At 37.6% G+C, this 27,188-nt stretch overlaps 1 protein-coding gene across 1 annotated transcript in view; it reads right to left on the reverse strand.

Moving 5' to 3' along the window:
• side-VII (sidestep VII transmembrane protein) overlaps positions 1-7,768 on the reverse strand; it is a 240,927-nt gene extending 233,159 nt beyond the window's left edge. The window contains exon 1 of the mRNA XM_028175501.2: positions 7,572-7,768. Within this exon, the coding sequence (XP_028031302.2) occupies positions 7,572-7,647 (76 nt within the window). The 5' untranslated portion in view covers positions 7,648-7,768. The remainder of the gene's footprint in view (positions 1-7,571) is intronic.
• Between the last annotated feature and the right edge of the window lie 19,420 nt (positions 7,769-27,188).

Here is a 27,188-nt window from a genome sequence, read left to right on the forward strand (position 1 = left end):
TATATCTCAAGGTGGCTGGCGAGGCTGTAGATGTCTACGGGCTCACTAGACTCACTAGAGGTACGTAATATCCACTCTGATATGACATATGATATTGTCTCGGTACTGCAGTGGTATCTAGGATGCTCACTGAGCTATTGCTTTTATACAACTATGCGAAAGGTACTAGTGGTAAGGCATCTTGTGAGTCGCACAAGTACTACTACCCTGCCATTGCCTGCCATGCTGCGAAGCAGAAGTACTTTCTAGTTCATATGGTAGTCTACGGTAAGAGCTACCAGAAGCCAAATGCTAGTTGGTGATCGCAGACTATGACGAAGAGTTTGACATGCGAACTAGCCCATAGACATGACCAACTGAGCTTCTCGCTGGATTTTCTCAGTGGGTCGCGATTTCGATGCAGTAGTAGATTCAGCGGAGCACTGCTCTTGCTAGGGCCAGTGTTATTAATTCTCTCAGATTGAGCCCTGAGTTTACCTAGCGGTCCAATAGAGATGGGCCCTTACGCCACCAAAGATTCTTTGATTTTTTTTATTTTATTGCTTAAATGGTTGGACGAGCCCATAGACATCTACAACGTAAATGCGCCACCCACCTGGAGACATATAGTTGAGATATAAGTTCTAACGTCTCAGTATAGTTACAACGGCTGCCCCACCCTTCAAGCAGAAACGTATTACTGTTTTACGGCAGAAATAGGCAGAGCGGTGGTACCTACACATGCGGACTGAAGAGGTCCTACCGCCAGTAAATATTCTTCTTTTCAGTCGTACACTCCTGGTGGAGGGGTCGTGGTTATACCAACGATTAGGTAGGGAAAAACAATGTTATCACTGTACCCTGGGAAAATTGGAGAATGCTATTGCTCTTCCATCGGTGAATGAAGATTGGTGCTATTCTAGAACTAAACACAGCAACATAAGTAATAAGCTAAAATCTTTGTCACTACATAGTACCTATAAAACAAAGTCGCCTTCTCTGTCCCTATATCTGTCTGTCCCTATGTATGCTTAAATCTTTAAAACTACGCAACGGATTTTGATGCGCTTTTTTTTAATAGATAGAGTGATTGAAGAGGAAGGTTTATATGTATAATAACATCCATTAAATAGTGTATATATCAATAATAAATTACAGTTTCCGAAGCGAAACGAGGGCGGGTCGCTAGTTAAAAATAAAATAAATGTATCTTCAATCATGCTAGCTAATAATAAATGTACTTGTATAATAATGCCTCATATTTTCCTATAGAATACACTTCAAAGTATCTTGTTGAAGGTACATTTTATTTGTTAGTACGAATGAGTAGGGTGCGAAATCTCGACTTATATGCAGGTCGTTGAACTCAGAGAGAATCCCAAGCGTGAAATTGTGAAGCGAAGCTGACGCTAACGACTTCACTTTTATTTTATTAACTTGGTTGCTAGAGAAAATACGGCACATCCGATGGTGAGTGGCTGGCGTTGCTCGTGGATGTTGGCAAAAGGAGACAGTCAAATCACTATTGTAATGGAATCTTTGAACATGATTTTGACCCCCTTCGAAAGTCGGATTAACTCTAAATTTGGTACACTTATTAAGGACTGATGACAATTCAATATTAAAAAAAAATTGAAAAAATTGAAATTCAACTAAAAAATGAAAAATAAATAATAGTTTAAAAAATCTAGTAAAATACGTTTTATAGAAAATCCAACTAAAAAATAGAAAATAAATTTGAATTAAAAATAGTGTAAGAATAAATGATTTTATTGTAAAAAAAGCGTGGGGTGCTTTTCAGGATATTATCAAAATAACCCTTCTACTCATATCTGTTCATAAAATATTTATAACTACTGATAATATGCACCCCACCCTTTTTACACTATATTTAATACAAATTTATTAAAATTTATTTTCCATTTTTTAGTTGGATTTTCTATAAAGGCGTATTTTGTTAGATTTTGTAAACTATTATTTATTTTTGGCTCTTCGTTTGTAGCCTATGCAAATGATAGTGACTAGACATTTCTCCGCATACCACTACTCGTCAATTGAAGGGAATTCAACCTAAACTAATTCAGACCTTAAAGTTGGATCCTACATAATTACGATAGTCATTATCTATAAATATTTTATGAAAAGAATTAATTGAAGGGTTATTTTGATAATATCCTGAAAAGCACCCTAGGTTCTATTTTTTAATTGGATTTTCTATAAAAGCGTATTTTGTTAGTTTTTTTAAACTATTATTTATTTCTCATTAAATTAGTTCCGGCGTTTCTAATACCGATTTTCTGATCTGATCGAACTGATTATATCTATTCATACGACTATTCTTTTTTGCGTTTTGCAGTTTCCTTTTTAAGAGACAGTGGTCTCAGAGCTCGTTCGAACTACCCCGACAAATAAATAAATATTATATTAAGCGCATTAAATAATAATAAAAAAATCATCAACATAGCTTGGAGCTAAGCTATACATGTTTTAATGACCCATATAATTAATGGAAGAGACTGAACGTGTGTCGCAATGCGGTCATGTGAAATTTTCCACTTTTCGTCCGGATAGTTTTTTTTTTCCATCCGCCCGAGTTTCGTTGTATACAAGGAGTATTTAAAAACCAATTTGGTGTATACGCCGTTTTTGGGATTCGGATATTATTATGATCTAGAAATGATTTTGCAGTATGGCGTAGTAGTTCCACTAAAGCAACCAATGATGTTATTTCGCTAACAATTCAAATTAACTAATGGACCCGATGACGCTGATATTTACTTTAGTTTGTATAGAGTTCGTCAAGTCCAGTAACCATAGACACCACAACGTAAATAAATGACGCCACCCACCTTGAGATATAAGTTCGGAGGTCTCAGTATAGCTACAACGGCGGCCCCATACTTCAAACTGAAACACATTACTGCAGAAATATGCAGGGTGGTGGCACCTACCCGTGCGGACTCACAAGAGGTCCTACCACCAGTAATTACACAAATTATAATTTTGCGGGTTTGATTTTTACTACAATCACCGTGGAAGTCAATCGTGAATTTGTTAAGTACGTATTTCATTAAAAAAATAGAACTTGCCTGCGGGATTCGAACACCGGTGCATTGCTAAATACGAATGTACCGGACGTCTTATCTTTTAGGCCACGATGACTTCAAATATATAAGGCAACGTGAGGATTTTACGAACATAATAGTGGAGTGCAAGACCACGATCACCATTAAAGTTCCCTTGTCGCAATACGCGGGATGGCACCACCTAAATACATGTACTTACAATACATAAAAATCAGTAGCTCTATTTTATTACAAAAACAAACAAAAAAACACATTCGTAAGTATCGCTATAAAATCTTCAATCCGATTCCGAGTAGGGCGGTAAAAAGTTTCGTACACAAAAAAAAGCTGAAAAGCTCCGCTGGAGTTAGAACGAAATGAATCTTAAAATGTTTTATTTTATTACCTTAACTTTTTCAATAATAAGTTTAATTTTTTTCAATTCAGCGTTTGGGAATTTTTCGTCACATCAAAAAAAAAAATGTTTAAATGTAATAATTAAAATTAATTTTACGGTTTGATCTAGAGCTTAATATTTTCTCATTACTATTTATATCGTGAATCGAATATAATGTCAGATTTTCTGTATGTCATACTTTTTGCCGTTCACGATAACAAACAGCTGGAACATATCATGTTAACAGTGATATTGACACTGATATTGCTTAAACATGTATTAAATACATGGTTATCTATGGCGACATCGCGATTGGCTTGGATAATCTAACTCATTTGTCGTTGCTAAATATAAATTAAAAAACTTTATATTCATCGTGAGTGGCCAATATCGTATTACGCTCAAACGCAAATTAGAATGCAGCGCTTGATGAAAAACCGGACATCGGTTATGCAGCTCTGTTCCCGTGAGGATCTAGCTCGTGTAGTATGCAAAGCAGCGATTGAAGCGCTCATCTGTCCTCCGGACCTCGGAGACGGGTGATATTAAAAAAAAAATATGTTTCAATACGAATTTTATATTCGAACCGGATTTTTTGGATTTGAATAACGAATGCTTTTTGGATGTAGAAAAATCTATACTAATCTCTATATATAAAAATGAATTGCTGTTCGTTAGTCTCTCTCGCTAAAACTCGAGAACGGCTGGACCGATTTGGCTAATTTTGGTCTTGAATTATTCGTGGAAGTCCAGGGAAGGTTTAAAAGGTGAGAAAATATAAAAAAGCTCGAAATTAAATAATAAAACAAACAATTTTGTTTTTCCTTTGATGTGTCCTCTTGATGTGTCTTTTATTTATCGATTGAGGCACTACGAAGTCTGCCGGGTCAGCTAGTAACGATATAAATCTACAGTGGTTTTTACGTATGTTCCGTTATAACTATTGAACCGTGCATCCGATTGACTTGAGACTTGGTATCCATGTAGAAACTACATGTGCTTAATGGATAGGCTAATATTTATATGAGTGTTGGACTCCCTAACAATAATGACAATAAATAATAATGTTAATTTTAAAGGCCCAGCGAAGCGGGCGAGTACGGCTAGTAGAATATATAATTATATAGTATTTTTGGACTGTATTCTAATGGCAATGCGATTATTCGTGCACCATTTTTAAAAATGGCCTCCAAATTTTGGAATAATGCAAATAAATTAATAAATTAGTAGGAATAGTATTATAATAATAGTAGTTGTAATTAGTATTAGTAGTTCAGGTGATCTGAAAAATCGTGAAGCGTAATATTCAAGTTCACTATATAAGCTCTTACAAAATCTAATTAAAACAAACTACAAACTTAGGGAGGCACTTTCTCAATCATTCCAGGGAGCCCGACTCGATAACATTTCACGATTCCACCACCGTTCGTACATTAAAATCGATTTTGAAATCGATACGAAACTATAAAACGTTTGAGGGAGAACGGTTTGATTTCCGAACGAGGATTTGCAAAAGTACATTCAGTTACATTAAAACTAGGTATCGAAATTTATAAAGGATTTTTGTTTTATAGTTTTTCGATAACGCTGCACTGGAATACCGTCGCTCGGGAATGATACGTGACGTAGATACACATAATATAAAGATATTATAGTCAGCGAGAATGCGATGCGCGCGACTGTACATTTTTTTTTTAAATTCTGTAATAAATTTGATAAAATAGTTATGTTTTTTTTTTTAATTCAACCATGGAACATTATTGTGTGGAAAATGGTTTTGTTAACTATAAAAACAATCGACTTATTTTACGAAAGTTACTATAACGTATTTCTTACTTGTATAATCAGAACTACTTTTACGATTTAATCTCGTGCTTACTATTTACTAACGGTACTTATGTATTAACGCCACCGCGGCAAGAATTCTATTAAAAAGCCGATAAAAAGCAATCTTTATGTTTTTATATAGTAGCCTTATGCACGCAGCAACTTGTTATTTATTTGCGCACGAAGCTATCTTTTGGTTTTCTTATTGTTTGCTGATTTTGAGCTGATTTTTGAGCTTAAGTTTGAATCCGCCTTATCTCCGGCGCAGTGGGAAGAGCAGCCCTTCCGCCCTTGCGTGCCGAAGCACGATCACTCGTGCTCCGCTTCGTAGCTTCGGCTTGTTGGTCGCCTATGGCGACCAGTCTCAGCCGCTCCACCTCGCACTGTTTACATGCTCCGTCACAGCGGGCAAGGACTGCTCTCCCTCTGCGCCTCCGGTTTTTATATACACTCTAGGGGTAGGGCAGACAAGACCAGGTGGAAAGTGGGGTGCTCTGATTCGCTTTTCCATATTTTTCGAATATTTATGCAATTTTATTTAGCAGAGTTCATATGGCGACAGCATCAGTTAAAAGAAAATAAAGACAGTTTTGAATCTATCTTCAATTCTTTATCGATTTATTTCCCATCAAAATCGTAATAAATACTTCACTTTTAAAAAATGTTTTTTTGGCTTCTAAAGTGTTTTGATTTTATAAAAAGTAGTTCATTTTATATTTAACTAGCGACCCGCCCTCGCTTCGCTTCGGAAACATTAAAACACACATGAAACTAAAAAAAAAAAAAAAAAAACATTAAAAAAGTTGCCTATGTTCATCAGGGACAATGTCGGCTTCTAATGGAAAAAGAATTTTTCAAATCGGTCCAGTAGTTTCGGAGCCTATTCGAAACAAACAAACAAACAAATCTTTCCTCTTTATAATATTACTAGCGACCCGCCCTCGCTTCGCTTCGGAAACATTAAAACACACATGAAACCAAAAAAAAAAATAAAAAAAAAAAAAAAAATGTAGCCTATGTTCATCAGGGACAATGTCGGCTTCTAATGGAAAAAGAATTTTTCAAATCGGTCCAGTAGTTTCGGAGCCTATTCGAAACAAACAAACAAACAAATCTTTCCTCTTTATAATATTAGTATAGATAGTATAGATTATCAATAATTTAGGTTTAGGTTGTCCACACTTGCTAACCATTAAATTTTTGCCGCGGTGGCGTTAATACGTAAGTACCTTACTAACTTTTTATTATGTACAGTTTTCGTTGCCACGGACAATTAAAGTTAAATTCGTCGATATCCGAACGCCGCCGTGTTAAATATCGCCAAAATGTCTACAAAAATGTCACTTTTTAAGTTTTTTTTTTTAGCAACTTATCCAAAATATAAACAGAACTTCTTTTTTGCACATTTAAAAATACGTGACGTAGCATTTTTAGATAGTGAAATTAGTTAATTTCGAGAATCATAATTTATGTTATAAAAGGATTATTCTTGAAAATAAAAAAGTAAAATTATAAAAATTAATATTTTTATATTCGATTATATTGTAATTCTAATAAAGAGCGGGCAACACCGAATGCAGCTACGTCTGTCATGGCGGATGAACATCAAGTCATTCTATTCTCTGGTTGACAGCGGTCGCACGCGATGGCCATTCACTAACCCATTGGCTCTAAATCAATAATTATTATTGTAATCCCTGATTGTTTAAGCAATTTAACGGTCTGTATAATTAAAATAGTGTCAAGTCAACAGTACTGTCTACATATTTCAACGTAAACTTATGTTCAATGGCCGTCATGGATTCCTGTGTTGGCGAGCTCACGAATCAATAACCTAATGCCCGGCCTCCCGAAACCCCCCGATAAAAACAATTCTTATACCGGATCACGTTGAAAAAAAAAATAGATTCCAAAGTCGATTGTCATAACGTAATAATAATAAAATTTAAGGGGTCGTGTGTAACGTTTCGTGAGGTTCTCATTTTAGTTCATTTCTCACGTTTATCGAGTTTAAGATATTTAAGTTCTCGAGAACGTTCTAAAGGGGTTTCGAAACTTTCTGATTTGCGATTATAGGCCTAAATCGCTCGTTTTAAGTGCTGAAGTTGTTTTTTATGGTCATACAACATTTTCACATCACCGAAGGCAACTTTCGGAATCGCGGATTAGTTTATCTTAGAGTTCTTTGCTTTTGTTATGTTATCTAGTTCTTCTTCTTCTTTTTAGTCGCATACTTCATTGCTGAAGGTCGTGACCTTATTATCTAGTTAACAATAGTTTGACCTAAACGTATGTATACTCACCATTCTTAGCAGCCATAGCGATAGTGGCGCCAAACACCGCAGCGGCCGCCAGCAGCCGACGGAATGCCGGCAGCATGATGATCACTGTCACTCAAACATCACATCACATCACTATCACGCCACTGCACCGTCATCACTAGTGAACGTGTTGCCAACGAACATTTTTGAAATTCAATTCTCGAACGACCGCTGTGTTGTCATCTGAAAGAAAAATATGGAATTCATGAATCTCGTAATGTTATAAAGAAACTCTAAAATATCACCAGAACTGAACTCGATGGAAACTTGGTTTTTTGGAGTTAACTAATTTAACAAATTAGCTAAACAATACTAAGTTTAATTTAGCACGTTAAATTATTTCTTTTTACGCAGTTTAAGCTGAAAACTTATTTGTACGTATCTGACAATAGATGGCAGCACATATATATTTTTTAATGCTTAGATGGATGGACAAGCTGACAGCCCACCTGGAGCTAAGTGGTTACTGAAGCCCATAGACATCCACAACATAAATGCGCCACCCACCTTGAGATATAAGTTCTAAGGTCTCATTATAGTTACAACGGCTGCCCCAACCTTCAAACCGAAACGCATTACTGCTCCACGGCAGAAATAGACTGGGTGGTGGTACCTACCCGTGCGAACTCACAAGAGGTCCTACCACCAGTGATTACGCAAATGTTGTATCATATATTATGATAGAAGTATATTTTATCGAATAAATATGAATCGAACTTTCCAATTTCAAAGGTCATTTTTATAATGAAAATATTAATTCGAAGCTATTGTTTTAAAGACACGGGTTATGTTTGCGTAATTGTGACGACGTGATCTGGTAATTGTTGTTTACCGAGAGATCGCCTACCTACCCTTTATCTTTTATGTAGGAGCGATCGCATTATTAATACCATCGTCAGACATCATAGCGAATAGCTAGGGTGATCGAGCAAGGAGTGAATACACCAAACACGTTTATTGTCTTGGAAAAATTTATCTTATCTTATTTTGACGTTAGTAAAGGAAACAAATGATAATTTCTAGGACGGTAGCTCCGTGCAACCTAACTTAAACATCAGCCCGCTGAGTTTCTCACCACATCTTCTCAGCGGGTCGCGATCCCAATCCGGTAGTAGATTCATTCGCGAAGCAGTCACTCTTGAGTTGTTAGGTCACCTTTGGAGGCGCTCGGGTAGCTATTAGCAAATCCCCCTCCTGGCTGAGCCCTTATCCTCCCTGGTGAAACTGGAAAGGCCTCTGAGCCACCAGTAATCCCTCAATCATAAAAACAGGATGGTAGCTACGCTCTTCAAGAATGCTGGTTAGTAAGTATCTGGCATCTATGCGCGCCTCCATCGGCTAGGCTCTGTCGTAGCACGAAGCTAGCCAAGCTCCAACGACATTACGATCGTGTTGTCACCTCTCGGGAATCGTGCTGCTCTTCGTTTTGCTATCAAACGAATGACCATCTCTGACACACACATGTAAATAAAAATAAATATCTATGTATTCGTTTTCTATCTGTGACTGATTTATTCATCTGATTGTGTAAAAATGTCATAAAGTAGTTATTGTCGCTCAGGTTAAAAGTGATAAAATTTCATAAAGTATTATGGCTATTGTCACTAAAGTTTTCGTCACAGTACCATCAATATTTGTGTAAGGAGTTTCAAGGCGCTTCTTAGCAAAACATGCCCGGATTTCAGTATTGGTCAATAAAATAACTAATAGTTTAAAAAAACTAAAAAAATACACTTATAAAGAAAATCCAACTAAAAAATAGAAAATAAATTTTAATAATTTTGAATTAAAAGTAGTGTACGAAAAAATTATTTTATTGTAAAAAAAGCGTGGGGTGATTTTTAATATTGAGTTGTCATCGGTCCTTAATAAGTATGCCAAATTTCGAGTTAATTCGACGTTTTGAAGGGGGCCAAAATCATATTCAAAGATTCCGTTACATACATACGTCTGAAGCTAATAAAAGCGTATTAATAAGCGCTGCTGAGCCTCAAGCACGTTTTAAATTAATAGAAAACGTTAAAACTAAATTTAATTCGGCTTAAAATTTAGAAACGTTTTCGAATTGTATTATAAAATATACTAATTATACATTGAAATGCGGTTCGGCGAAGTGACGGGTGAGCAAACAAATGTGTGGGGGTTGCCAGATGCGTTTAAAATTACTACATACAATTATTAGTATATTTTTATAAAAATACACTTTTAACTATTAAAGTAAAACTTTTTGTAATTTTCAGCTTTGACAATACATCATACAGTTTAACGATACGACTGAATATTAGGTTAAATCAAATTCTACTATTTCATCATATTTAACAGTCTTGTAGTGGTACAACCATAAAAATCAAGAGGAATATATTTTTTAGTGTGCAGTACATTGTGATCAGAGAAACTGGTTTGCCCAAGTGTTTGTAAAGTGATTACTTCCGAAACTTTAAAATCATTAGGTAGGTAAAGGTATAACTGACAGAGCATCAATAGAGCAACTTTTCGTGATAAGAAATGATTGAGATGTAATGCTAAGTAAGAATAATAGGATAATAATGGCCTTTAAAAAATATTTTTCTTATAATCATATTTTGGTTTCTATAATCGCTTTTCTGTATTAATAAGTTACAAACGTATTATTCTCATGCCGCATTTGAGCAAAGTTTCATAAGGTTAGTTGACGACTTACAACTTACGTCAACGACTTACGCCTCTGTATTGCAAATGCTCATAAGCGACAGTAACCATCATCATACCGCATCATACTTATATACGACCTATGGTTAATGGCAAAATAAATCTGTCACGTAAAAGTCGCAGTAATTTTTCTAAAAGAATCTGGCAACCCTGCACCGTGACGGTTCCAACCCTAGTTTCAATTTTCGAACGGTGACGTGAACGTGCAACATTCGCCGCGTCAAATGAAATGTGGTCTGTGCCAGAATTCCAATTTCAAATTCGTACCTTCCAATGTAGGTGCGCTCCGCCAATAGCACTACTAATTTTATGCTACGGAATCTACTTCGTCTTGTTCCAAACTTGTTTTCAATTGTTTCGAACTGTTTTACGAGTGATCCTTATATTTAAAATGTTTTAGTCAAATAACGTCATTTCATAGTTGACGACGTCGATGTATGTCATTCAATGACAAATGTCAATCAGAACACCCGAAAGCCGTATAAGTTGGTATGGTATATTATGTACTATTTTAGAGACACAAAATTACAAATATACTGTTGTATTTATTATAAAAAGTATATACGGGGTTGTCGGATATATTAATATTGAATTTACCGTGGTAAAAAGTATCATATTTATCTATTTAATCCACTTTTTATTTGTAAGCCTTCACATAAATTCATTCGGACATTTTTTTGTAGTATCAAACATCCAAACTTACACATTATAATGTTACTATGCATATATTTAGTATAAACAAGTTTACTCAGACTCAGAAGACAAGCGTACGCAACTTCTCTGCCATCTAAGTACTACGATAATTAGTTTCTTTATTTCATTCATCGCTGTCCTTATCTTATTAATCCTAATTCGTTTTCGGTAATCATCAAAATCAGCAATCAGTGGGAGGTACCTTAAAAGAGTACGGCAGAATCTACAGATCTGTCCCTTCTAAAGCTACGTAGTGATCATGACTACTCTGTCAAGGGTTCAACAATAAAGAAGAATAATCCTCAAAATTCCAGTACTGATGTGTGCGCTCTATATCTGCCGCGGTCCAGGCCTCTATGAAAATGCCTTCGCAATTTCAATATCATTGTGGGCAATGGAGTTATTGTAAATTGGATGGGGCGTGAACTAATTAAAATCTAGGCTTATAAAAACATACAACCCCTGGCTATTATTTCAGTTGAAAACAAAAAGCAACCGAAGTACTGTCAAAATGGAATGTACAAAAAAAAGCCACCACCAGATTAATAACCCAATCGCTCTCACGCAAAGACTCATCCATCAACCCTAAGCTCCAAACATAATCCTTGGCGCACCATAAAAAGGTGTCGCAAAAACACTGCCACCACATAAAGGACCTCAATTAACCTATTACCGAAACTAGTGTAGGGCCAGACCCAGAATTATGTTTTAACGACTCAAATAATTTAGTGGACCATAAAAGCCGACCTGGGCGATGATTCATTCACCCAGTTCGGTAGTTATGACACCCCATTAAACGGGCCGTTAAAGGGAAAGCGAGAATGTAAAACAAATACAAAGGCTCTTGTGTGAGAATTGAAACGTGACTTAGGGTTTGGTACTGAGACGATTCATTGTGTTGATTTTTAGTTAACACTCGCAAATTGGACATCACTACTTTAAATTATTACTATTGAGGACTTAGGCGAGTCTGTTGTATAGACTACCTGGTTTTTTCTTGTGGTAGGACCTCTTGTGAGTCCGCACCGGTAGGTACCATCAACCTGCTTATTTCTGCCGTGGAGCAGTAATGTGTTTCGGTTTGAAGGGCGGGTCAGCCATTGTAACTATACTGAGACCTTCGAACTCATATCTCAAGGTGGGTGGCAGCATTTACGTTGTAGATGTCTATGGGCTCAAGTAACCACTTACCAAGCATCAATTATCTTAATCTACATTTTATATGAAATAAATTAAGAGCGTTGAATTAAATGCAAACACATTCAGCTATGTAGTGTCGGTACGAGAACTACCTTAAGTTCGATACATGTTATAAAGGCACCTGAACGATTCACCGAGGATTGGCAGTCAGATCGCCAATCAGCATTTACTGGTGGTGAGTCTTATTGCAACCTAGCATGGGTTCCGCCATCCTGCCTATTTCTGGCTCGAACCAAACATGCGTTCTGGTTTGAAGAAGGAAACCGCCATTACAATGGAGACATTGACCTTATGCGTTAAAATGCGTAGCGGAATACGCGATACTCGTGTAGTGGCTTCGGTAATCACTTATTTAAATATGAAGGAGAGTAGCAGAGTACGTACTTACATCTTCGTAAATTAAAAAGGCCAGTCATCAATTTTTATATTGCTTCGGTGACTGTAACACCAGGTAGGTATACCTTGAGCTTATTCAGCATGCAGCAGGAGCAGCAGCAAGTACGCAAAAACCAAAAAATAGGTATAACTCTATTAAATTCACCAAGGTATAATGAGAGTCTCAAATACACTGTATTCGTCGTGGCCTAAAGGATAAGACGTCCGGTGCATTCGTGTCTAGCGATGCACCGGTGTTCGAATCCCGCAGGTGGGTATCAATTTTTCTAATGAAATACCTACGTATTTAACAAATGTTCACGATTAACTTCCACGTTAAAGGAATAACATCCTGTAATAAAAATCAAATCTGCAAAATTATAATTTGCGTAATTACTTGTGGTAGGACCTCTTGTGAGTCCGCACGGGTAGGTACCACCACCATGGCTATTTCTGTCGTGAAGCAGTAATGCGTTTCGGTTTGAAGGGCGGGTCAGCCGTTGTAACTATACTGAGACCTTAGAACTTATATCTCAAGGTGGGTGGCACATTTGGGCTGTGAACTCGTCCATCTAAGCAATAAAACCACTAAGTAATAATAAAAAAATACACTGATTTCAGTGACTAAATCATCATTTTCCTGCCCTTCTCCCGGTCACCTGTGGGCCGGCGCAACATGTTTTCTCCTTCTTTGCTCCCTCTATCATATACCATTTCTTCGCTCACTCTTCTCTTACACATATCGTCTTTCATTTCTGTGACTAAATCAATTCTATAAATATCGGTTTTGAACATAGAATACTAAAACTTAAACATAAAATCCAATACGACTTCGGGCCATACACGAGAAAGCACCGGGGAGCCACGCATCGCTTCGTACAATGCATTTTGAATTTCAGTCGATGATAGGAAGTCTTTTGCACGATCGTAAACTGAAATTTCATAGGAGAAAACGGAATTTTAAAATGCAGTGAACATTTAAAATGTTGTAACCGCTAAAATTGGATTGGTCAAAGAATTCCATTGTGAGAATTCCATAATGTTTTCCTTTAATGAATGCATTGGACCCGCAGCCAGCCTAGTGGAAATTGGCAGGCTTTTCCTGCCTAGCTTATGTGATTTAAAAGTATAGCGTAAGTCTGGCTAAGTCCGGGTTCTTGGTTTTTAACTAGTGCAACCAGTCTGACGAGTGTTCTTTAAAAAAGGCAGCCTCTCCTGCGGACAGAATGGAAAGCAGTCGTCGTCGCCCAAAACACGTGATCTCGGATCCTCCCGATCCACTAACGGTGCTTTTAGGTACTTCAAGCACCGGTCACCGTTCTCGTCGAACCCGTCGCTTGCGACGAAGGGCTCGACGAGTAAATTAACTCTCAGACACAGCCCACTGAGTTTCTCGCCGGATCTTCTCAGTGGGTCGCGTTTCCGATCCGGTGGTAGATTCTGCGAAGCACGGCTCTTGCTAGGGTTCGTGTTAGCAACGTCATCAGGTTTGAGCCCCGTGAGCTCACCTACTAAAGTTAGGGTTACGCTAACATAGCCCCTAGTGCTATCAGCTTAGGTAGGAAAAAAAAAAAAAGCAGCCTCTTGTAGTTTATGGGTAATAGTAACCTCTACAACTAACTAAATTCATTCTACATCTTCGATTATGATAAGAGCAAAAAAAAAGCAATATTTTATATTTTATACATATCTTTTCGTAATAAACAATGATTAGAATCGAACCATATCGTCTCGTTTTAAAAAAAAACAGTACAAATTTCATTACGCCCGTAACGAATGAAGTGTTCATAACGCAATTACCCTCGCAAAGCAGATAAAATGTACCTTCGTGTTTGCGTACGGCGATATTATTTCATTTACCCTTTTACTTTGCTTAAATCGATCATACACAGAAAATTTCTAAAGGATAATAAGGAATCAATTTACGCCTAAGCACTTTTAATATTACGAGTATTGGCACCTTTAAACCGTCGAGAATATATTATTATATCACTACATAGTATAAAACAAAGTCGTTTTCTCTGTCCCGATATCCCTATGTATGCTTAAATCTTTAAAACTACGCAACGGATTTTGATGCGGTTTTTTTAATAGATAGAGTAATTGAAGAGGAAGGTTTATATGTATAATAACATCCATTAAATAGTGGAGAAACCAATAATATAAATAAATTACAGTTTCCGAAGCGAAGCGAGGGCGGGTCGCTAGTTCTAGAATATATGAAAGGTTATTCGTGTCACAAATAACTTAGGAAACAAAAGTTAGAGACTTCAGGCACACAATGCACAAGTATAATAGACTATTGTTAATACATTAGCAAATTTGAATATCGATAAGCCCGAAAGAAGTTGTAGAGCGATAGATGAGACGACAATAATTGTTTAAAAGATGAAATATTAGTTGAAACAGTAGTTACTGCCTTCGAAGAAGCACTAGCATAAAACCTGGATATTGCTACAGACTCGTTTGAAGAATTTGTCAAAGCACTTGAAAAGCATGATGGGAGAATTCCATTCAAGAGCTGGATAGCAAGGCCAAAAAGATATCTAGAAATATACTGTGGATGAAAACAGTTATTCTAGAAAGTGCCTATGTGAGGTACGGTGCGATAATAAAAAATGAGATCATCTCAAAAAAAAAACGTGTGGCACTCGGAGACTGCCGCGGTAAAGCTATTGCATAGCATTTTTTATTAACTTATGCAATTATAATTAGACTATAATAATTTTATATTAAAACAATAATAAAATAAGATCACGCTATATTTATAAACATTAACAAAAGCAAAACATTACTGTCTCCCTCACACCCATAAGCTAGACCGCGCGAGAGATGGATGGGCAGACTTTTCATGATGCGCATGCAGTACGACGTCACGCCACGTCGCTGATTCACAAACACTACACAAGCGCAACGTGTGAATGTGTTGAACGCGAGCTACATGGTAGGCGGAGTGGAGGGTGTTAGGTTTTATTTTCGTTACGGAATTTCTCGATTCGATCGCGGCGCTCAAAGCCCGCGATAAAATCTATACGATAGCTTAAAAATTCTTCCCGATAATCGAGACGAGCTACCTGAATAGTGCCACTCGAAATATCGACTTCCAAGAATTCCAATACTTTCGAAAGATTACGGGAGCAGTTTTCGAAATCGCGTCGCAATGATAAACGGGCATAGATGAGGATTTGTGTCGCAAATTTCCAATAACAACTGCTACAGCCGCAATGAGCGTTATAATCGTTAGTTACAAGAAAATTCGAAATTATTTGTTCTATCCGAAATAAATTAATGACAGAATCCTGATTCTCGCCGCAATAAGGGTGAAATTGGCGTGTAATCACGACAAAATCGTTACCGCCTCTAAGATTGTGGGTGGCAGAAACGAATTCAGTATATAAAATTAAACTATAGTGATGATATAGAAACACATTATTAGAATTTTCCGGAGTTAAAAGTGAACATCTAATTGAAGGCTGATTTTTACTACTATTTGAAGGAATCTGTAAAGGGAAGTTCTTCAAGCGGATTATATTGCTCAGTGGACCGTCGGTCCTTACGTTATAGTTCGGAACTTGTATATACGTAGCCTTAAAAATGGCGTTAGCGACATTCGTGCGTCTTTCAAATATCTTGTATTCTATGATGGCTACCGCCACATCTGTTTATTTTAACCAGTGAGTCCATGAATCAAACGTATCATCAATTAAGTCACAGACTTGAGATTGTCGATTACTTTACAATATGTAATGAAGGAATGCGTAACGTCTGTTTTCAATAGCCTGTTAATAATAAAGATTGACGGTTGCGCTTAAACCACTTGCCATTTAAAGAGCACAACTGATCATGACTAAAACACGAAACCAAAGTGAACAAAACATGATCCCCACATACCACTGGGGGTCTTAACCCACCTCCAAATTCAGCCCTGTCCTTGTACCGTTCAGAAATTGTACGATCACGGTTCGTTAACCAAGAATATTGGTTCATTGTCGGCGGTACAGATTCATTACTTCACTGCCTTCAAATCACCTTATTGCTCGACTTAGCTCCGACTGTGGACCTCATCCGAGAACCATTTAATAGAATGTAATGAAAAGTTTTCAATTCAGCTGCTCGCGTACGGAATCGGGAAGAGGGTCTGTAGCACACGGATTATTTGTCGGCCGAATTGCTCGAGTATGAGATAGTGATGTTACATTGAAAGAGGCTAAGCTGACTTGAAGGCGATTGTCGCTTCCATCAGACTACTGCCTATATACATTCGTAAGCAACATCACGTTGCGAACTATATGCTTCTTAGCACAGCGAACAACATAATGGTTTTTTTGTTTTCTTTATTGCTTAGATGGGTGGACTAGCTCATAGTCCACCTGATGTTAAGTGGTTACTGAAGCCCATAGACACTTACAACGTAAATGCGCCACCCACCTTGAGATATAAGTACTAAGGTCTCAGTATAGCTATTACAGCTGCCCCACCCTTCGAACCGAAACGCATTACTGCTTCACGGCAGAAATAGGCGGAGTAGTGGTACCTACCCGTGCGGACTCACAAGAGATCCTACCACCAGTAATGGTATGTGCCCGTTCAATTTGTTAAACTATTCTTAGTTTTCATTGGTACGAGCTTGGCTTCAAATATCTTCATATACTATGGGGATGTTATGTTCCTCATAAATACAGGGGATTTATGAGGAACTCTTCGAAGCTATCTGTCATTACCAGCGCTGTTGAAACGGAGCTCATTGATATTAATAGGAAGCACCAAGCTGCCACTTTTGTGTTCCTATTGGTTTTTCTCCATATCTCATATTCTTCTTCATACGAGATTTGACTTAAGTTCTTAGCAATACGCTTACCTTAGCTTTGTCTATATCCAGGCACAATGCATCCCAACTATACACGATTACGGTTTTTCTGAATTTTTTTTTCAATACTCTTGGCTAGTCTTCTTATTCATTGGTGTTCTCAAAAAGGCTCTTGGCTGCTTAGAAGAATTTATCGCTCTTTTAAGTTTCTGAAAGATCTGATTTTTGTACACTACCTTCTCTTGTTTATTGTTCTGTTCTAATTGTTTTGTAAACAATTTATTTTATTGTTATAATATCTATATAATAATATTATGCCTCAAATTTTTAAAGGTATCAAATTGTTTCAAAAGTTGTTTCAATGGTAACAAAGGTGTTTTCCGAGCGCTAACACATGTCCTTCTTCAAACGAGGCTTGCGGAGAGTATTTATGTAGGCAGCGGCTTGGCTTTGTCCCTGGCATTGCTGACGTCCATGAACGACGGTGACCACTCACCATCAGTTGGGCCGTATGCTCGTCTGCCTACAAACCCAATAAAAAATAAAAAATAAATATATATCTAGACCACGTTGTTCTATTTTTTTTAATTAAACATCATAAATATTATATAATACATACTATGTAGTAACTTCGTAAAGCTGGTTACTTGTTCCAAATTATATATTAACAAACCCAGCGAAGTATGAACCGATAGGTTTACTTAGGATTCAATATCGGTTACAGATGCTTTGTTATTAATACAATCGACCATATTAACGTGACCCATAACTCTAATCAATGAAAATCAACACGAATTCAGCACAGATTCAATCAACAAAATTTAATTCCCAAAATTTCAGTTAACAAAATTTCAATATAACCTTCCATGTATGTAGAGCTGCGTATCGTATGGTAGACTAAGCGATAGACGGGTCAATGTATAATTGTTATGGCAGGGCGAATTCAATCAAGTCAGACAATAGGCTAATTTCAGTAGTGTAAGTGGAGAATGATGCGTTTCAAAGCCGCAATGTTTGGGCGCGTCGAAATTAACTAATGAGACTGCGTTTATTTTCAAATTAAAGGTAAAAATTCTTTAACAATATTTTCGTCGGTTTTCGTAAGGCGTAGACATAGTTCAAAATAGTGTAATTTTTCGAAGCGAAACTTCTGTAGGCGTGTTGAGAGTAAAACTTAACTGGCGGCAGATTCGTTACGGCTAGAGAGAAAAGATACAATTTACGAAGAGCGAGAGTGAGAAAATAGACAGAGCGTCTCGCGAACCACTCGACCGTGGAGAGAGAGAAAGGACATCGCGAGCTATGTCGTTTCTCTTATACACAGCATTCCCTATTACCTGAGAATAATTTTATTTAAGGATGAAAAATGAAGACAATACTGCACCGCAAAAGAAGTTTCACTTCTTTCACGTGCATCAAGTTGCACGCACACCAGTTTATCTTCTTAGCGTGGCGTTCTATCGTAGCGTGGTGCAAGAGAGACGATCAAAACTTGTGTCTGAAGTGGAGAACTCTCTAGGGCGAGTCTCCAAATGGGGTGAATTGAATTTGGTTCAATTCAACCCGTTAAAGACACAAGTTTGCGCGTTCACTGCGAAGAAGGACCCCTTTGTCATGGCACCGCAATTCCAAAGAGTATCCCTGCAACCTTCCGAGAGTATTGGGATACTTGAGGTCGACATTTCGAGCGATGTCCAGTTTCGGAGTCATTTGGAAGGCAAAGCCAAGTTGGCGTCTAAAATGCTGGGAGTCTTCAACAGAGCGAAGCGGTACTTCACGCCTGGACAAAGGCTTTTGCTTTATAAAGCACAAGTCCGGCCTCGCATGGAGTACTGCTCCCATCTCTGGGCCGGGGCTCCCAAATACCAGCTTCTTCCATTTGACTCCCATACAGAGGAGGGCCGTTCGGATTGTCGATAATCCCATTCTCACGGATCGTTTGGAGCCTCTGGGTCTGCGGAGGGACTTCGGTTCCCTCTGTATTTTGTACCGTATGTTCCATGGGGAGTGCTCTGAGGAATTGTTCGAGATGATAACGGCATCTCGTTTTTACCATCGCACCGCCCGCCACCGGAGTAGAGTTCATCCATACTACCTGGAGCCACTGCGGTCATCCACAGTGCGTTTCCAGAGGTCTTTTTTGCCACGTACCATCCGGCTATGGAATGAGCTCCCCTCCACGGTGTTTCCCGAGCGCTATGACATGTCCTTCTTCAAACGAGACTTGTGGAGAGTATTAAGCGGTAGGCAGCGGCTTGGCTCTGCCCCTGGCATTGCTGAAGTCCATGGGCGACGGTAACCACTCACCATCAGGTGGGCCGTATGCTCGTCTGCCTACAAGGGCAATAAAAAAAAATAAAAATAAAAAATTCGAATGCTTTATAGTTTTCGTGATTACAATAGTAATTTGGAATGAACTATACCGTCATCTTAGTAAAATAGCATAACCTGTATACTTCAGAAAAGAAAGATTAAAAAAAAATGTAAGCAAAATACTAGCCCAAAAGACATATCTGTTCACTCAGCGAGCGAAGTACACAAAATAATCACATTGTACTGTACAAAAATTTATTGAATTTCAAAGAGGTGATCCGGGAATGGTCGAATGCGTTTCGCCGCGTTGAATTTGCATGAGACAAGGAAAACACCGAATTCGGTTGTATTCGATACAGAAAATTGGGTTAACCATACGCAAACCGCGATTCGAATGGCAATTGTGTGGTGTGCCGTTTTATTGGCATTATGCCGGAGAAGCGACGAAATGTGGGCACGCCGGGGAACTCCCGTAATACCACTTGGAATTCGGTTATGCTTTTAACGAAAACAGAGTTGAAAACAACGAAGAATGAATAAACGCGAGACGAGTAAACGTAAAATAACTTTAATTGCTCTTCGAATTCATTTTTACTGGTGGTAGGACCACTTGTGAGTCCGCGCGGGTAGGTACCACCACCTATTTCTGCCGTGAATGTAATGCGTTTCGGTTTGAAGGGTGGGGCAGCCGTTTGTAATTATACTGAGACCTTAGAACTTGTATCTCAAGGTGGGTGGCGCGTTTACGTTGTAGATGTCTATAGGCTTCAGTAACCCCTTAACAGCAGGTGGGCTGTGAGCTCGTCCACCCATTTAAGCAAAAAAAAAACGAAGAAAATCTCGATATAAATCGAATATTCTCCGTTAAAAAAGAATTCTAAATAGACGTATTATTATACGAACGCCAAAACAATATCCCGTCATTACATTTCACGGGCTAAAATACTTTTCTATTGGGTTTGAAAATCGTAACACGGTCGCCAACTGCAGTTCACGTGTCGGCGCTAACCCAGAGGGAAAACGTAGTAACTCACAAAATTTAATTTCCCGCGAAACACGTACCGGACTCGGAGCGTGTCGCTGCTATTTCCGTTAAATATTTTTAATCTCATTGCTCACGAGATATGAAGTAGAAATATTGAAGTTCTACCAAGTTTTTGTTAAGTTATTATAAGTGGTAATCGACTGACTTGGTGATGCAGTTGCTAGCGCCCCTGACAGCTGACCCGAGGATCATGGGTTAAACTCCCACGGCAAACCTTTGAGTGACGACCAGGTTATTTGATCTTTGTTTGGATGTCTAACTAAACATAGTATGTACGTCAGTTTCAGCTTCCAGGGAATCCTAGTTTGGGAGCAGATATGTGACTTGTCTTTAATTAAAAAAACATATTATTATATAAGATATACAAAGAAGTGAAATGCTTCGCACATTTCCGAAACAAAAATTACTTCGGAACAGACATTGTTTCAATAGATAGAAAGATAAGATATTTAGAATCAACTGGTATACTGTTGGATATTAGAAGATACATAGAACATTTTATTATGACTAGAGGTCCCGCAGTAGTCGAAATTCGACTATAATTAATTGGAATTGTAAGTTTGTACACTATTTTGATTGTATTTTATACTTTATAATCACAAATTTCACCAAGACTACATTATAAAAAATATTAACAAAGACAAACAATATTTAACCTATTCTCAATTTGACCACAGACGTAAAGAACAAAAGTTTGACAATAAATAGTATGCATGCGTGTGTGCGTCAAATACATGGTATGTAGTGTGTGTAATGTTTTCTTTATTGATATAATGTACCTCTTATGCATTATTTTAAAAAAATATTAGCATTGTGCACTTCTTCTCTATATTCTCTATAAGTGTGGAAAATTTCATACTCCTCCGTCTGCGCAATTTTCGTAAAAAGGGATACAAAGTTTTTGCTTTACGTATTAATATATAGATTATAAAATATGTTTTAACGCTCACATCTGTGGCATCCGTGTAGACGGAAATATTTTGAACCACTTCAAAATGGCAGTTTGAATCCTGCTAAAGAATATACCCCGCATTATAAAGTATAGTCCACGCGAGAAAGCGTGGATTGTTGAGCGACAGAAGGTTTTAGTCGGTTCGACTCTGACATACCCCACCCGCCATCTCCAGTGTAGGGTGGGAGTCCGGCGATTTCCTCCTGACCAAAAAAAAAAGCGTAAAATCTTTAACCTTTAAGCGAGCAATTCTTGCATATTAATTTACCTATATATATAATCTGAATCTCGGAAACGGCTCCAACGATTTTCATAAAATTTATTATACAGGGGATTTCGGGGGCGATAAATCGATCTAGCTACGATTTATTTTCAGAAAATGTTGTTTTATTCGTGTTTGCAATAATCAACTCTTCCCGACATCTATTGGCGAATAATAATACTATTTTTCTTATTGAGGGCAACTAACCGCTTTAAAGACACAACAAGATGGCGTTATCAAAAAAAAAAAACGAGCAACACTCGGTCATCATCTAGTAAAAGTAATAGACAGAAACAAGCTTAAACTATAAATTGTGTTTTAATCAGTCAACAGTTACATATAAAATGCTGCTTAAACATGAGCCTTGTTCATTTATTATTTAAGTTACGAACGCAGGAAAGTTGCGAACTTCAGTGTTTTCGCTGTCAGAGATACAACGGTAGGACATTTTTCACTTCCAGTTTCTTGTTTGAACGAGCCGACGAAGCGTAGGCGGCGGTGGTCTAATTCAAAAGCAACATGCACTTTTATTATGCCGTTTACTATGCCGTTGTAACTATACTGAGATCTTAGAACTTATGTCTCAAGATGGTTGGCGCATTTACGTTGTAGATGTCTATGGGCTCCAGTAACTACTTAACACCAGGTGGGCTGTGAGCTCGTCCACCCATCTATACAAAAGAAAAAAAAAAACTTCGATCTGATTAAAACCGCGTTTAGGGTCTAGCCTTGTTTTTTTTTAATATATTACGATATAGATCAAGAAATCTAAATAGCGCCCGAAAAGTGGGAAACTTTAGATTAAATTAAATTAATGCAAAATCTTTCATCGCAGACTCGTGAAAAGCTATCAGATTTAATTTTGTGTAGATAGTATTTTGCAATATTAAAATAAATAGTGGTGGACGTTTATATTTAAAAATATCACAATAAATCTAAATTTAGAGCTATAAATGCCACAGTTTAATAATAAGTTTGTATTTATACATTGACCGTGCGTAGCTTTATTACACGTTGATATGGATTAATCTTTAAATGTAGTATATAAACGGATCCTCAAAGTGGCGGCGACAATTGAGACACTTTACATCCACACGAAATAATATATTATCTTTAGTACACGTTACGGTGGGTAGAATACGAATGCCCCCGAGATATGCTAACCGCCGGTATTTATACAATCATCTTGACCTATTTTACAACTATTACAACTATTATACAAATTTAGTAGGTAATATTAAACATTGTTCATCTTAATTATTCTGCTGATTATTTACGTACCTACAATTATTATTTAATAATATCGAATTATGTAACATAAATAACATTAAGGCTTATTGCGCCGTAAGGTTTATTGCGCCTATAAGACAATAAAAAGTTCTATATGTGAGGCTGGAAGTGTTGCTCGATAACAAGTATTTCCTGAAGACAAAAAACTACCATAAACACTTCAGTGACTCTATTTCACTTCACAGATGTTTTAAAAAACTTCAAGATTCACTATTACTTGTAAAACCAAAATAAACAGTATTCTAAATTACTGAGGTGCTATAAGACTACAATTAATTCCTCAAAAATCGCTGTTTCCCATGACTTAGAACACAGCAAGCGTAACAAACAGTAGTCTGAGTCAGCACGCGGAATATTTCCAATCAACTCGTACCATGTGCATCTGACTTTGTACAATGTAAACGCAGTGAAAGTAATTTTTAACGATATTAAACTTTAATACAACTAACTTAGAATACTTCGGAGAGAAGCAATCGATTTATATTGGAAGACTAAAGTTCTGTACCGTATGGGGAGCGTTCTCTGAGGAATTGTTTGAGTTTGAGCAGAGTTCATCCATAGTACCTGGAGCCACTGCGTTCATCTACAGTGCGTTTCGAGAGATCTTTTTTACCACGTACCATCCGGCTTTCGAATAAACTCCCTTCCACGGTGTTTCCAGAGCGCTATGACATGCCCTTCTTCAAACGAGGCTTATGGAGAGTACTAAACTGCAGGCTGCGGCTTGGCTCAGCCCCTGGCATTGCTGAAGTCTACGGGCGGCGGTAACAACTCACCATCAGGTGGGCCGTATTCTAATCTGCCTACAAGGGCAATAAAAATAAAAACTTGATATAGTGATATTAATTAAGGCGAATAGTACAAAGGGTAGTAATTACTGTGCAATTGTTTCCTCAGTTGTAATGATTTGTTTATGACAAAGCTAAACTACAGTAAGGTCATATTCTGTAGTTTTTCTTAATGCCCAAATAACATTGGTTCTCGTTGTCTAAAAGCCCAGCCCATCTTATGCTTACATGAGGAGTTGTAACTATCCTCGTTCTTAAATTCCGGATCCACATACTTACTGGTTTTTGTAATGAAGCGCTTACATAATTGGCTCATGCTTACGAATGACTTCCACGGTGAAGGCAATTACATCGGGTAATAAACATCAAACTCCCAAAAAATATAATTTGCGTAATTACTGGTGATAGGACGTCTTGTAAGCCGGCATGGGTAAGTACCATCTCCCTGCTGATTTCGGCTTCGAAATGCTTTTCAATTTGAAGGGTGAAACAGTCGCTGTCCTGTAAAACTGAGATTTAGAACTCACATCACATAATTCATATCACTCAACTCATATCACTCACACTTATCTTCTAGTCGGTGCTTTGGTTATAATTTAAACCACTTAAATTTTAATACCCATTTACTACGGTGATTTCGATATTCTTCCTAGTCATGTAGTTTTTTTGGAGTATGGTAAAGTCTGTTCTTACCAATTATTTTGAGACAACTGCATTAATAAACATGTGAAATAACTGAAGACTACCACAATATTAACATTGGATCTTATTCAAATAATTTATAACTAAAGGGAGGCAAATGTCACGACGTATCGCTCACATAACAAATAGAGCCTGAGCCCGTGAACCTGAGACCTTCGTTATTTTATAAAAGCTGAAAGTTTGTCAGCCCATATCATCGTCATATTCTGAGGGTAATACAAAAAATAGCACTTTATTATTTGATGAATTTAGATCGGTGTTTTACACAGCTTTAGTATCGTTTACCTGCCAAAGTTACGGTAACCCTAAGCTTCGTAATGGTCCACCGTTCTTACCTGTGTTGGGAGCATGTGCTGACAAACTTTCAGCTTTTATAACATAACGAAGGTCCGGGGCTCACTGGCTCTTAGACAAAAATGTGCGCCTTTTATCAATTTACATCTGTGGCGATGTTCTGTTTAATTTTCAGTTCGCATTCTCTATGCGAATCGATTGCATCGGCATATCGATTTCAATTTTTGTACGCGACTCGATTGGAATAACGTCATCGCGCTATATTAGCTGCGAGAGTGGCGGTCAGTTGGTATTTCACGCTCCATTTAACAAAATCGATTGTTCCCTCGCTCCGGTCGTAATTTACAAAGCCTTTTTTCGTTAAATATAGATTTTTACGCGCCCACTTTACGAGCGCACAAAGTTTTCTCTTGGCTAACACACAAAGGAATATTTTCGAGATAGACACCTCCTTTTTTTGCTTTTGTAAATTGAATATCACTGAAAAGATTAAAAGAGTGGGCGGAGTGAATTTCTAAAATATCGATTTATTACAAACAGATTGGCGGGTGCATTTAGACTGGAAAATCTTCCAGATCGTTGAAGCTTTACTGACGAAACTTTTTAATAGAAGACAAAATAGATAGGGGCTTAAATAAATAAAACATTTCTGTTAAGCATTACGAGAATAACTACTCTATGGTACAAATCGGAATACGTAGAAGCATCATGGCAAGATAGAGCTCTTTTTTATTTATTTCTTAGATGGGTGGACGATCTCACGACTGACATAGTGTTAAGTGGTTACCGGAGCCCATAGACATCTACAACGTAAATGCCGCCACCCACCTTAAGATATGAGTTCTAAGATTTCAGTTTTAACATTACAACGACTGCCGTACCCTTCAAACCGAAACGCATTTCTGCTTTACAACAGAAATAGGTATGGTAAACTCTAAAAGGGACAAGGGTTAGGAAAAAGACATTCAATACATTTAAAATTAAATTGTAAACTTTAGCAAAAAAATCAATTTCGAAATTACATCTCGTAATATATTAGAAGCAGCGAAGCATAAAGCAAACCACGTTCAAATTCGTACGCTGAGTCGGAAAACTAACCAGCAATTCCATTAGCTGTCAACGTCAATACTGACCGATGTCTTTCAATCAAACTTTCGCGTTATTCACTGCGGGAAAATCGTTGGCTGTAATTGGTCCAATTCATAAACTCCATACCAGTTTCATCATCTATAATTAAAGGTTCCCGAAGTAACGAATGAAATACGTACTTAACAATTGTTCACGATTGACTTCCACGGTGAAGGAATAATATTGTGTAATAAATATCATTATAATTTGCGTAATTACTGGTGGTAGGACCTCTTGTGAGTCCGCACGGGTAGGTACTATCACCCTGCGTATTTCTGCCACGATGCAGTAATGCGTTTCGGTTTGAAGGGTAGGACACCCGTTCTAACTATACTGAGATCTTAGAACTTATATCTGAAGGTGGGTGGCGCATTTACGTTGTAGATCTCTATGGGCTCCAGTAACCACTTAACACCAGGTGGGCTGTGAGCTCGTCCACCCATCTAAGCAATAAAAAAAAAAAGATTCATAGTTCCAAAAAATATATTCGAATCAATCGATTCCGCTCGTTTCCTGTAGATTGTACCAATCGCATAACTAACTTAGTTTTGAATACTAAGCACCAGCTAAACGGTCGTAAATGGAACCGAAAACTAATGAAGTGGAAAAACTAAATTTATCATACCCATTAACTTGGTATTAGCCACAATAAATTATCAATTATAGTTCGTAGGATTTTAATAGTTCAACGAATGCACTAATGAAACTACACTTCATTGCTGTCATGAGACTTCACCTCTGTTGATTATTGGCTATTATTGTTATTAGCTACCAGCGAAACCCAATCAGACCATTTTAATTTGCATAATTACTGGTGGAAGGACTTCTTGTGAGTCCGCACGGGTAGGTACCACCGCCCTGCCTATTTCTGCCGTGAAGCAGTAATGCGTTTCGGCTTGAAGCGTGGGGCGGCCGTTGTAACTATACTGAGACCTTAGAAATCATATCTCAAGGTGGGCGGCGCATTTACGTTGTAGATGTCTATGGGCGCTGGTAACCACTGAATACCAGGTGGGCCGTGAACTCGTTCACACACATAAGCAATAAAAAAATAATGTAATA

Source organism: Bombyx mandarina, chromosome 25 (genome assembly GCF_030267445.1).
Source record: "Bombyx mandarina strain Sakado chromosome 25, ASM3026744v2".
Taxonomy (NCBI): domain Eukaryota; kingdom Metazoa; phylum Arthropoda; class Insecta; order Lepidoptera; family Bombycidae; genus Bombyx; species Bombyx mandarina.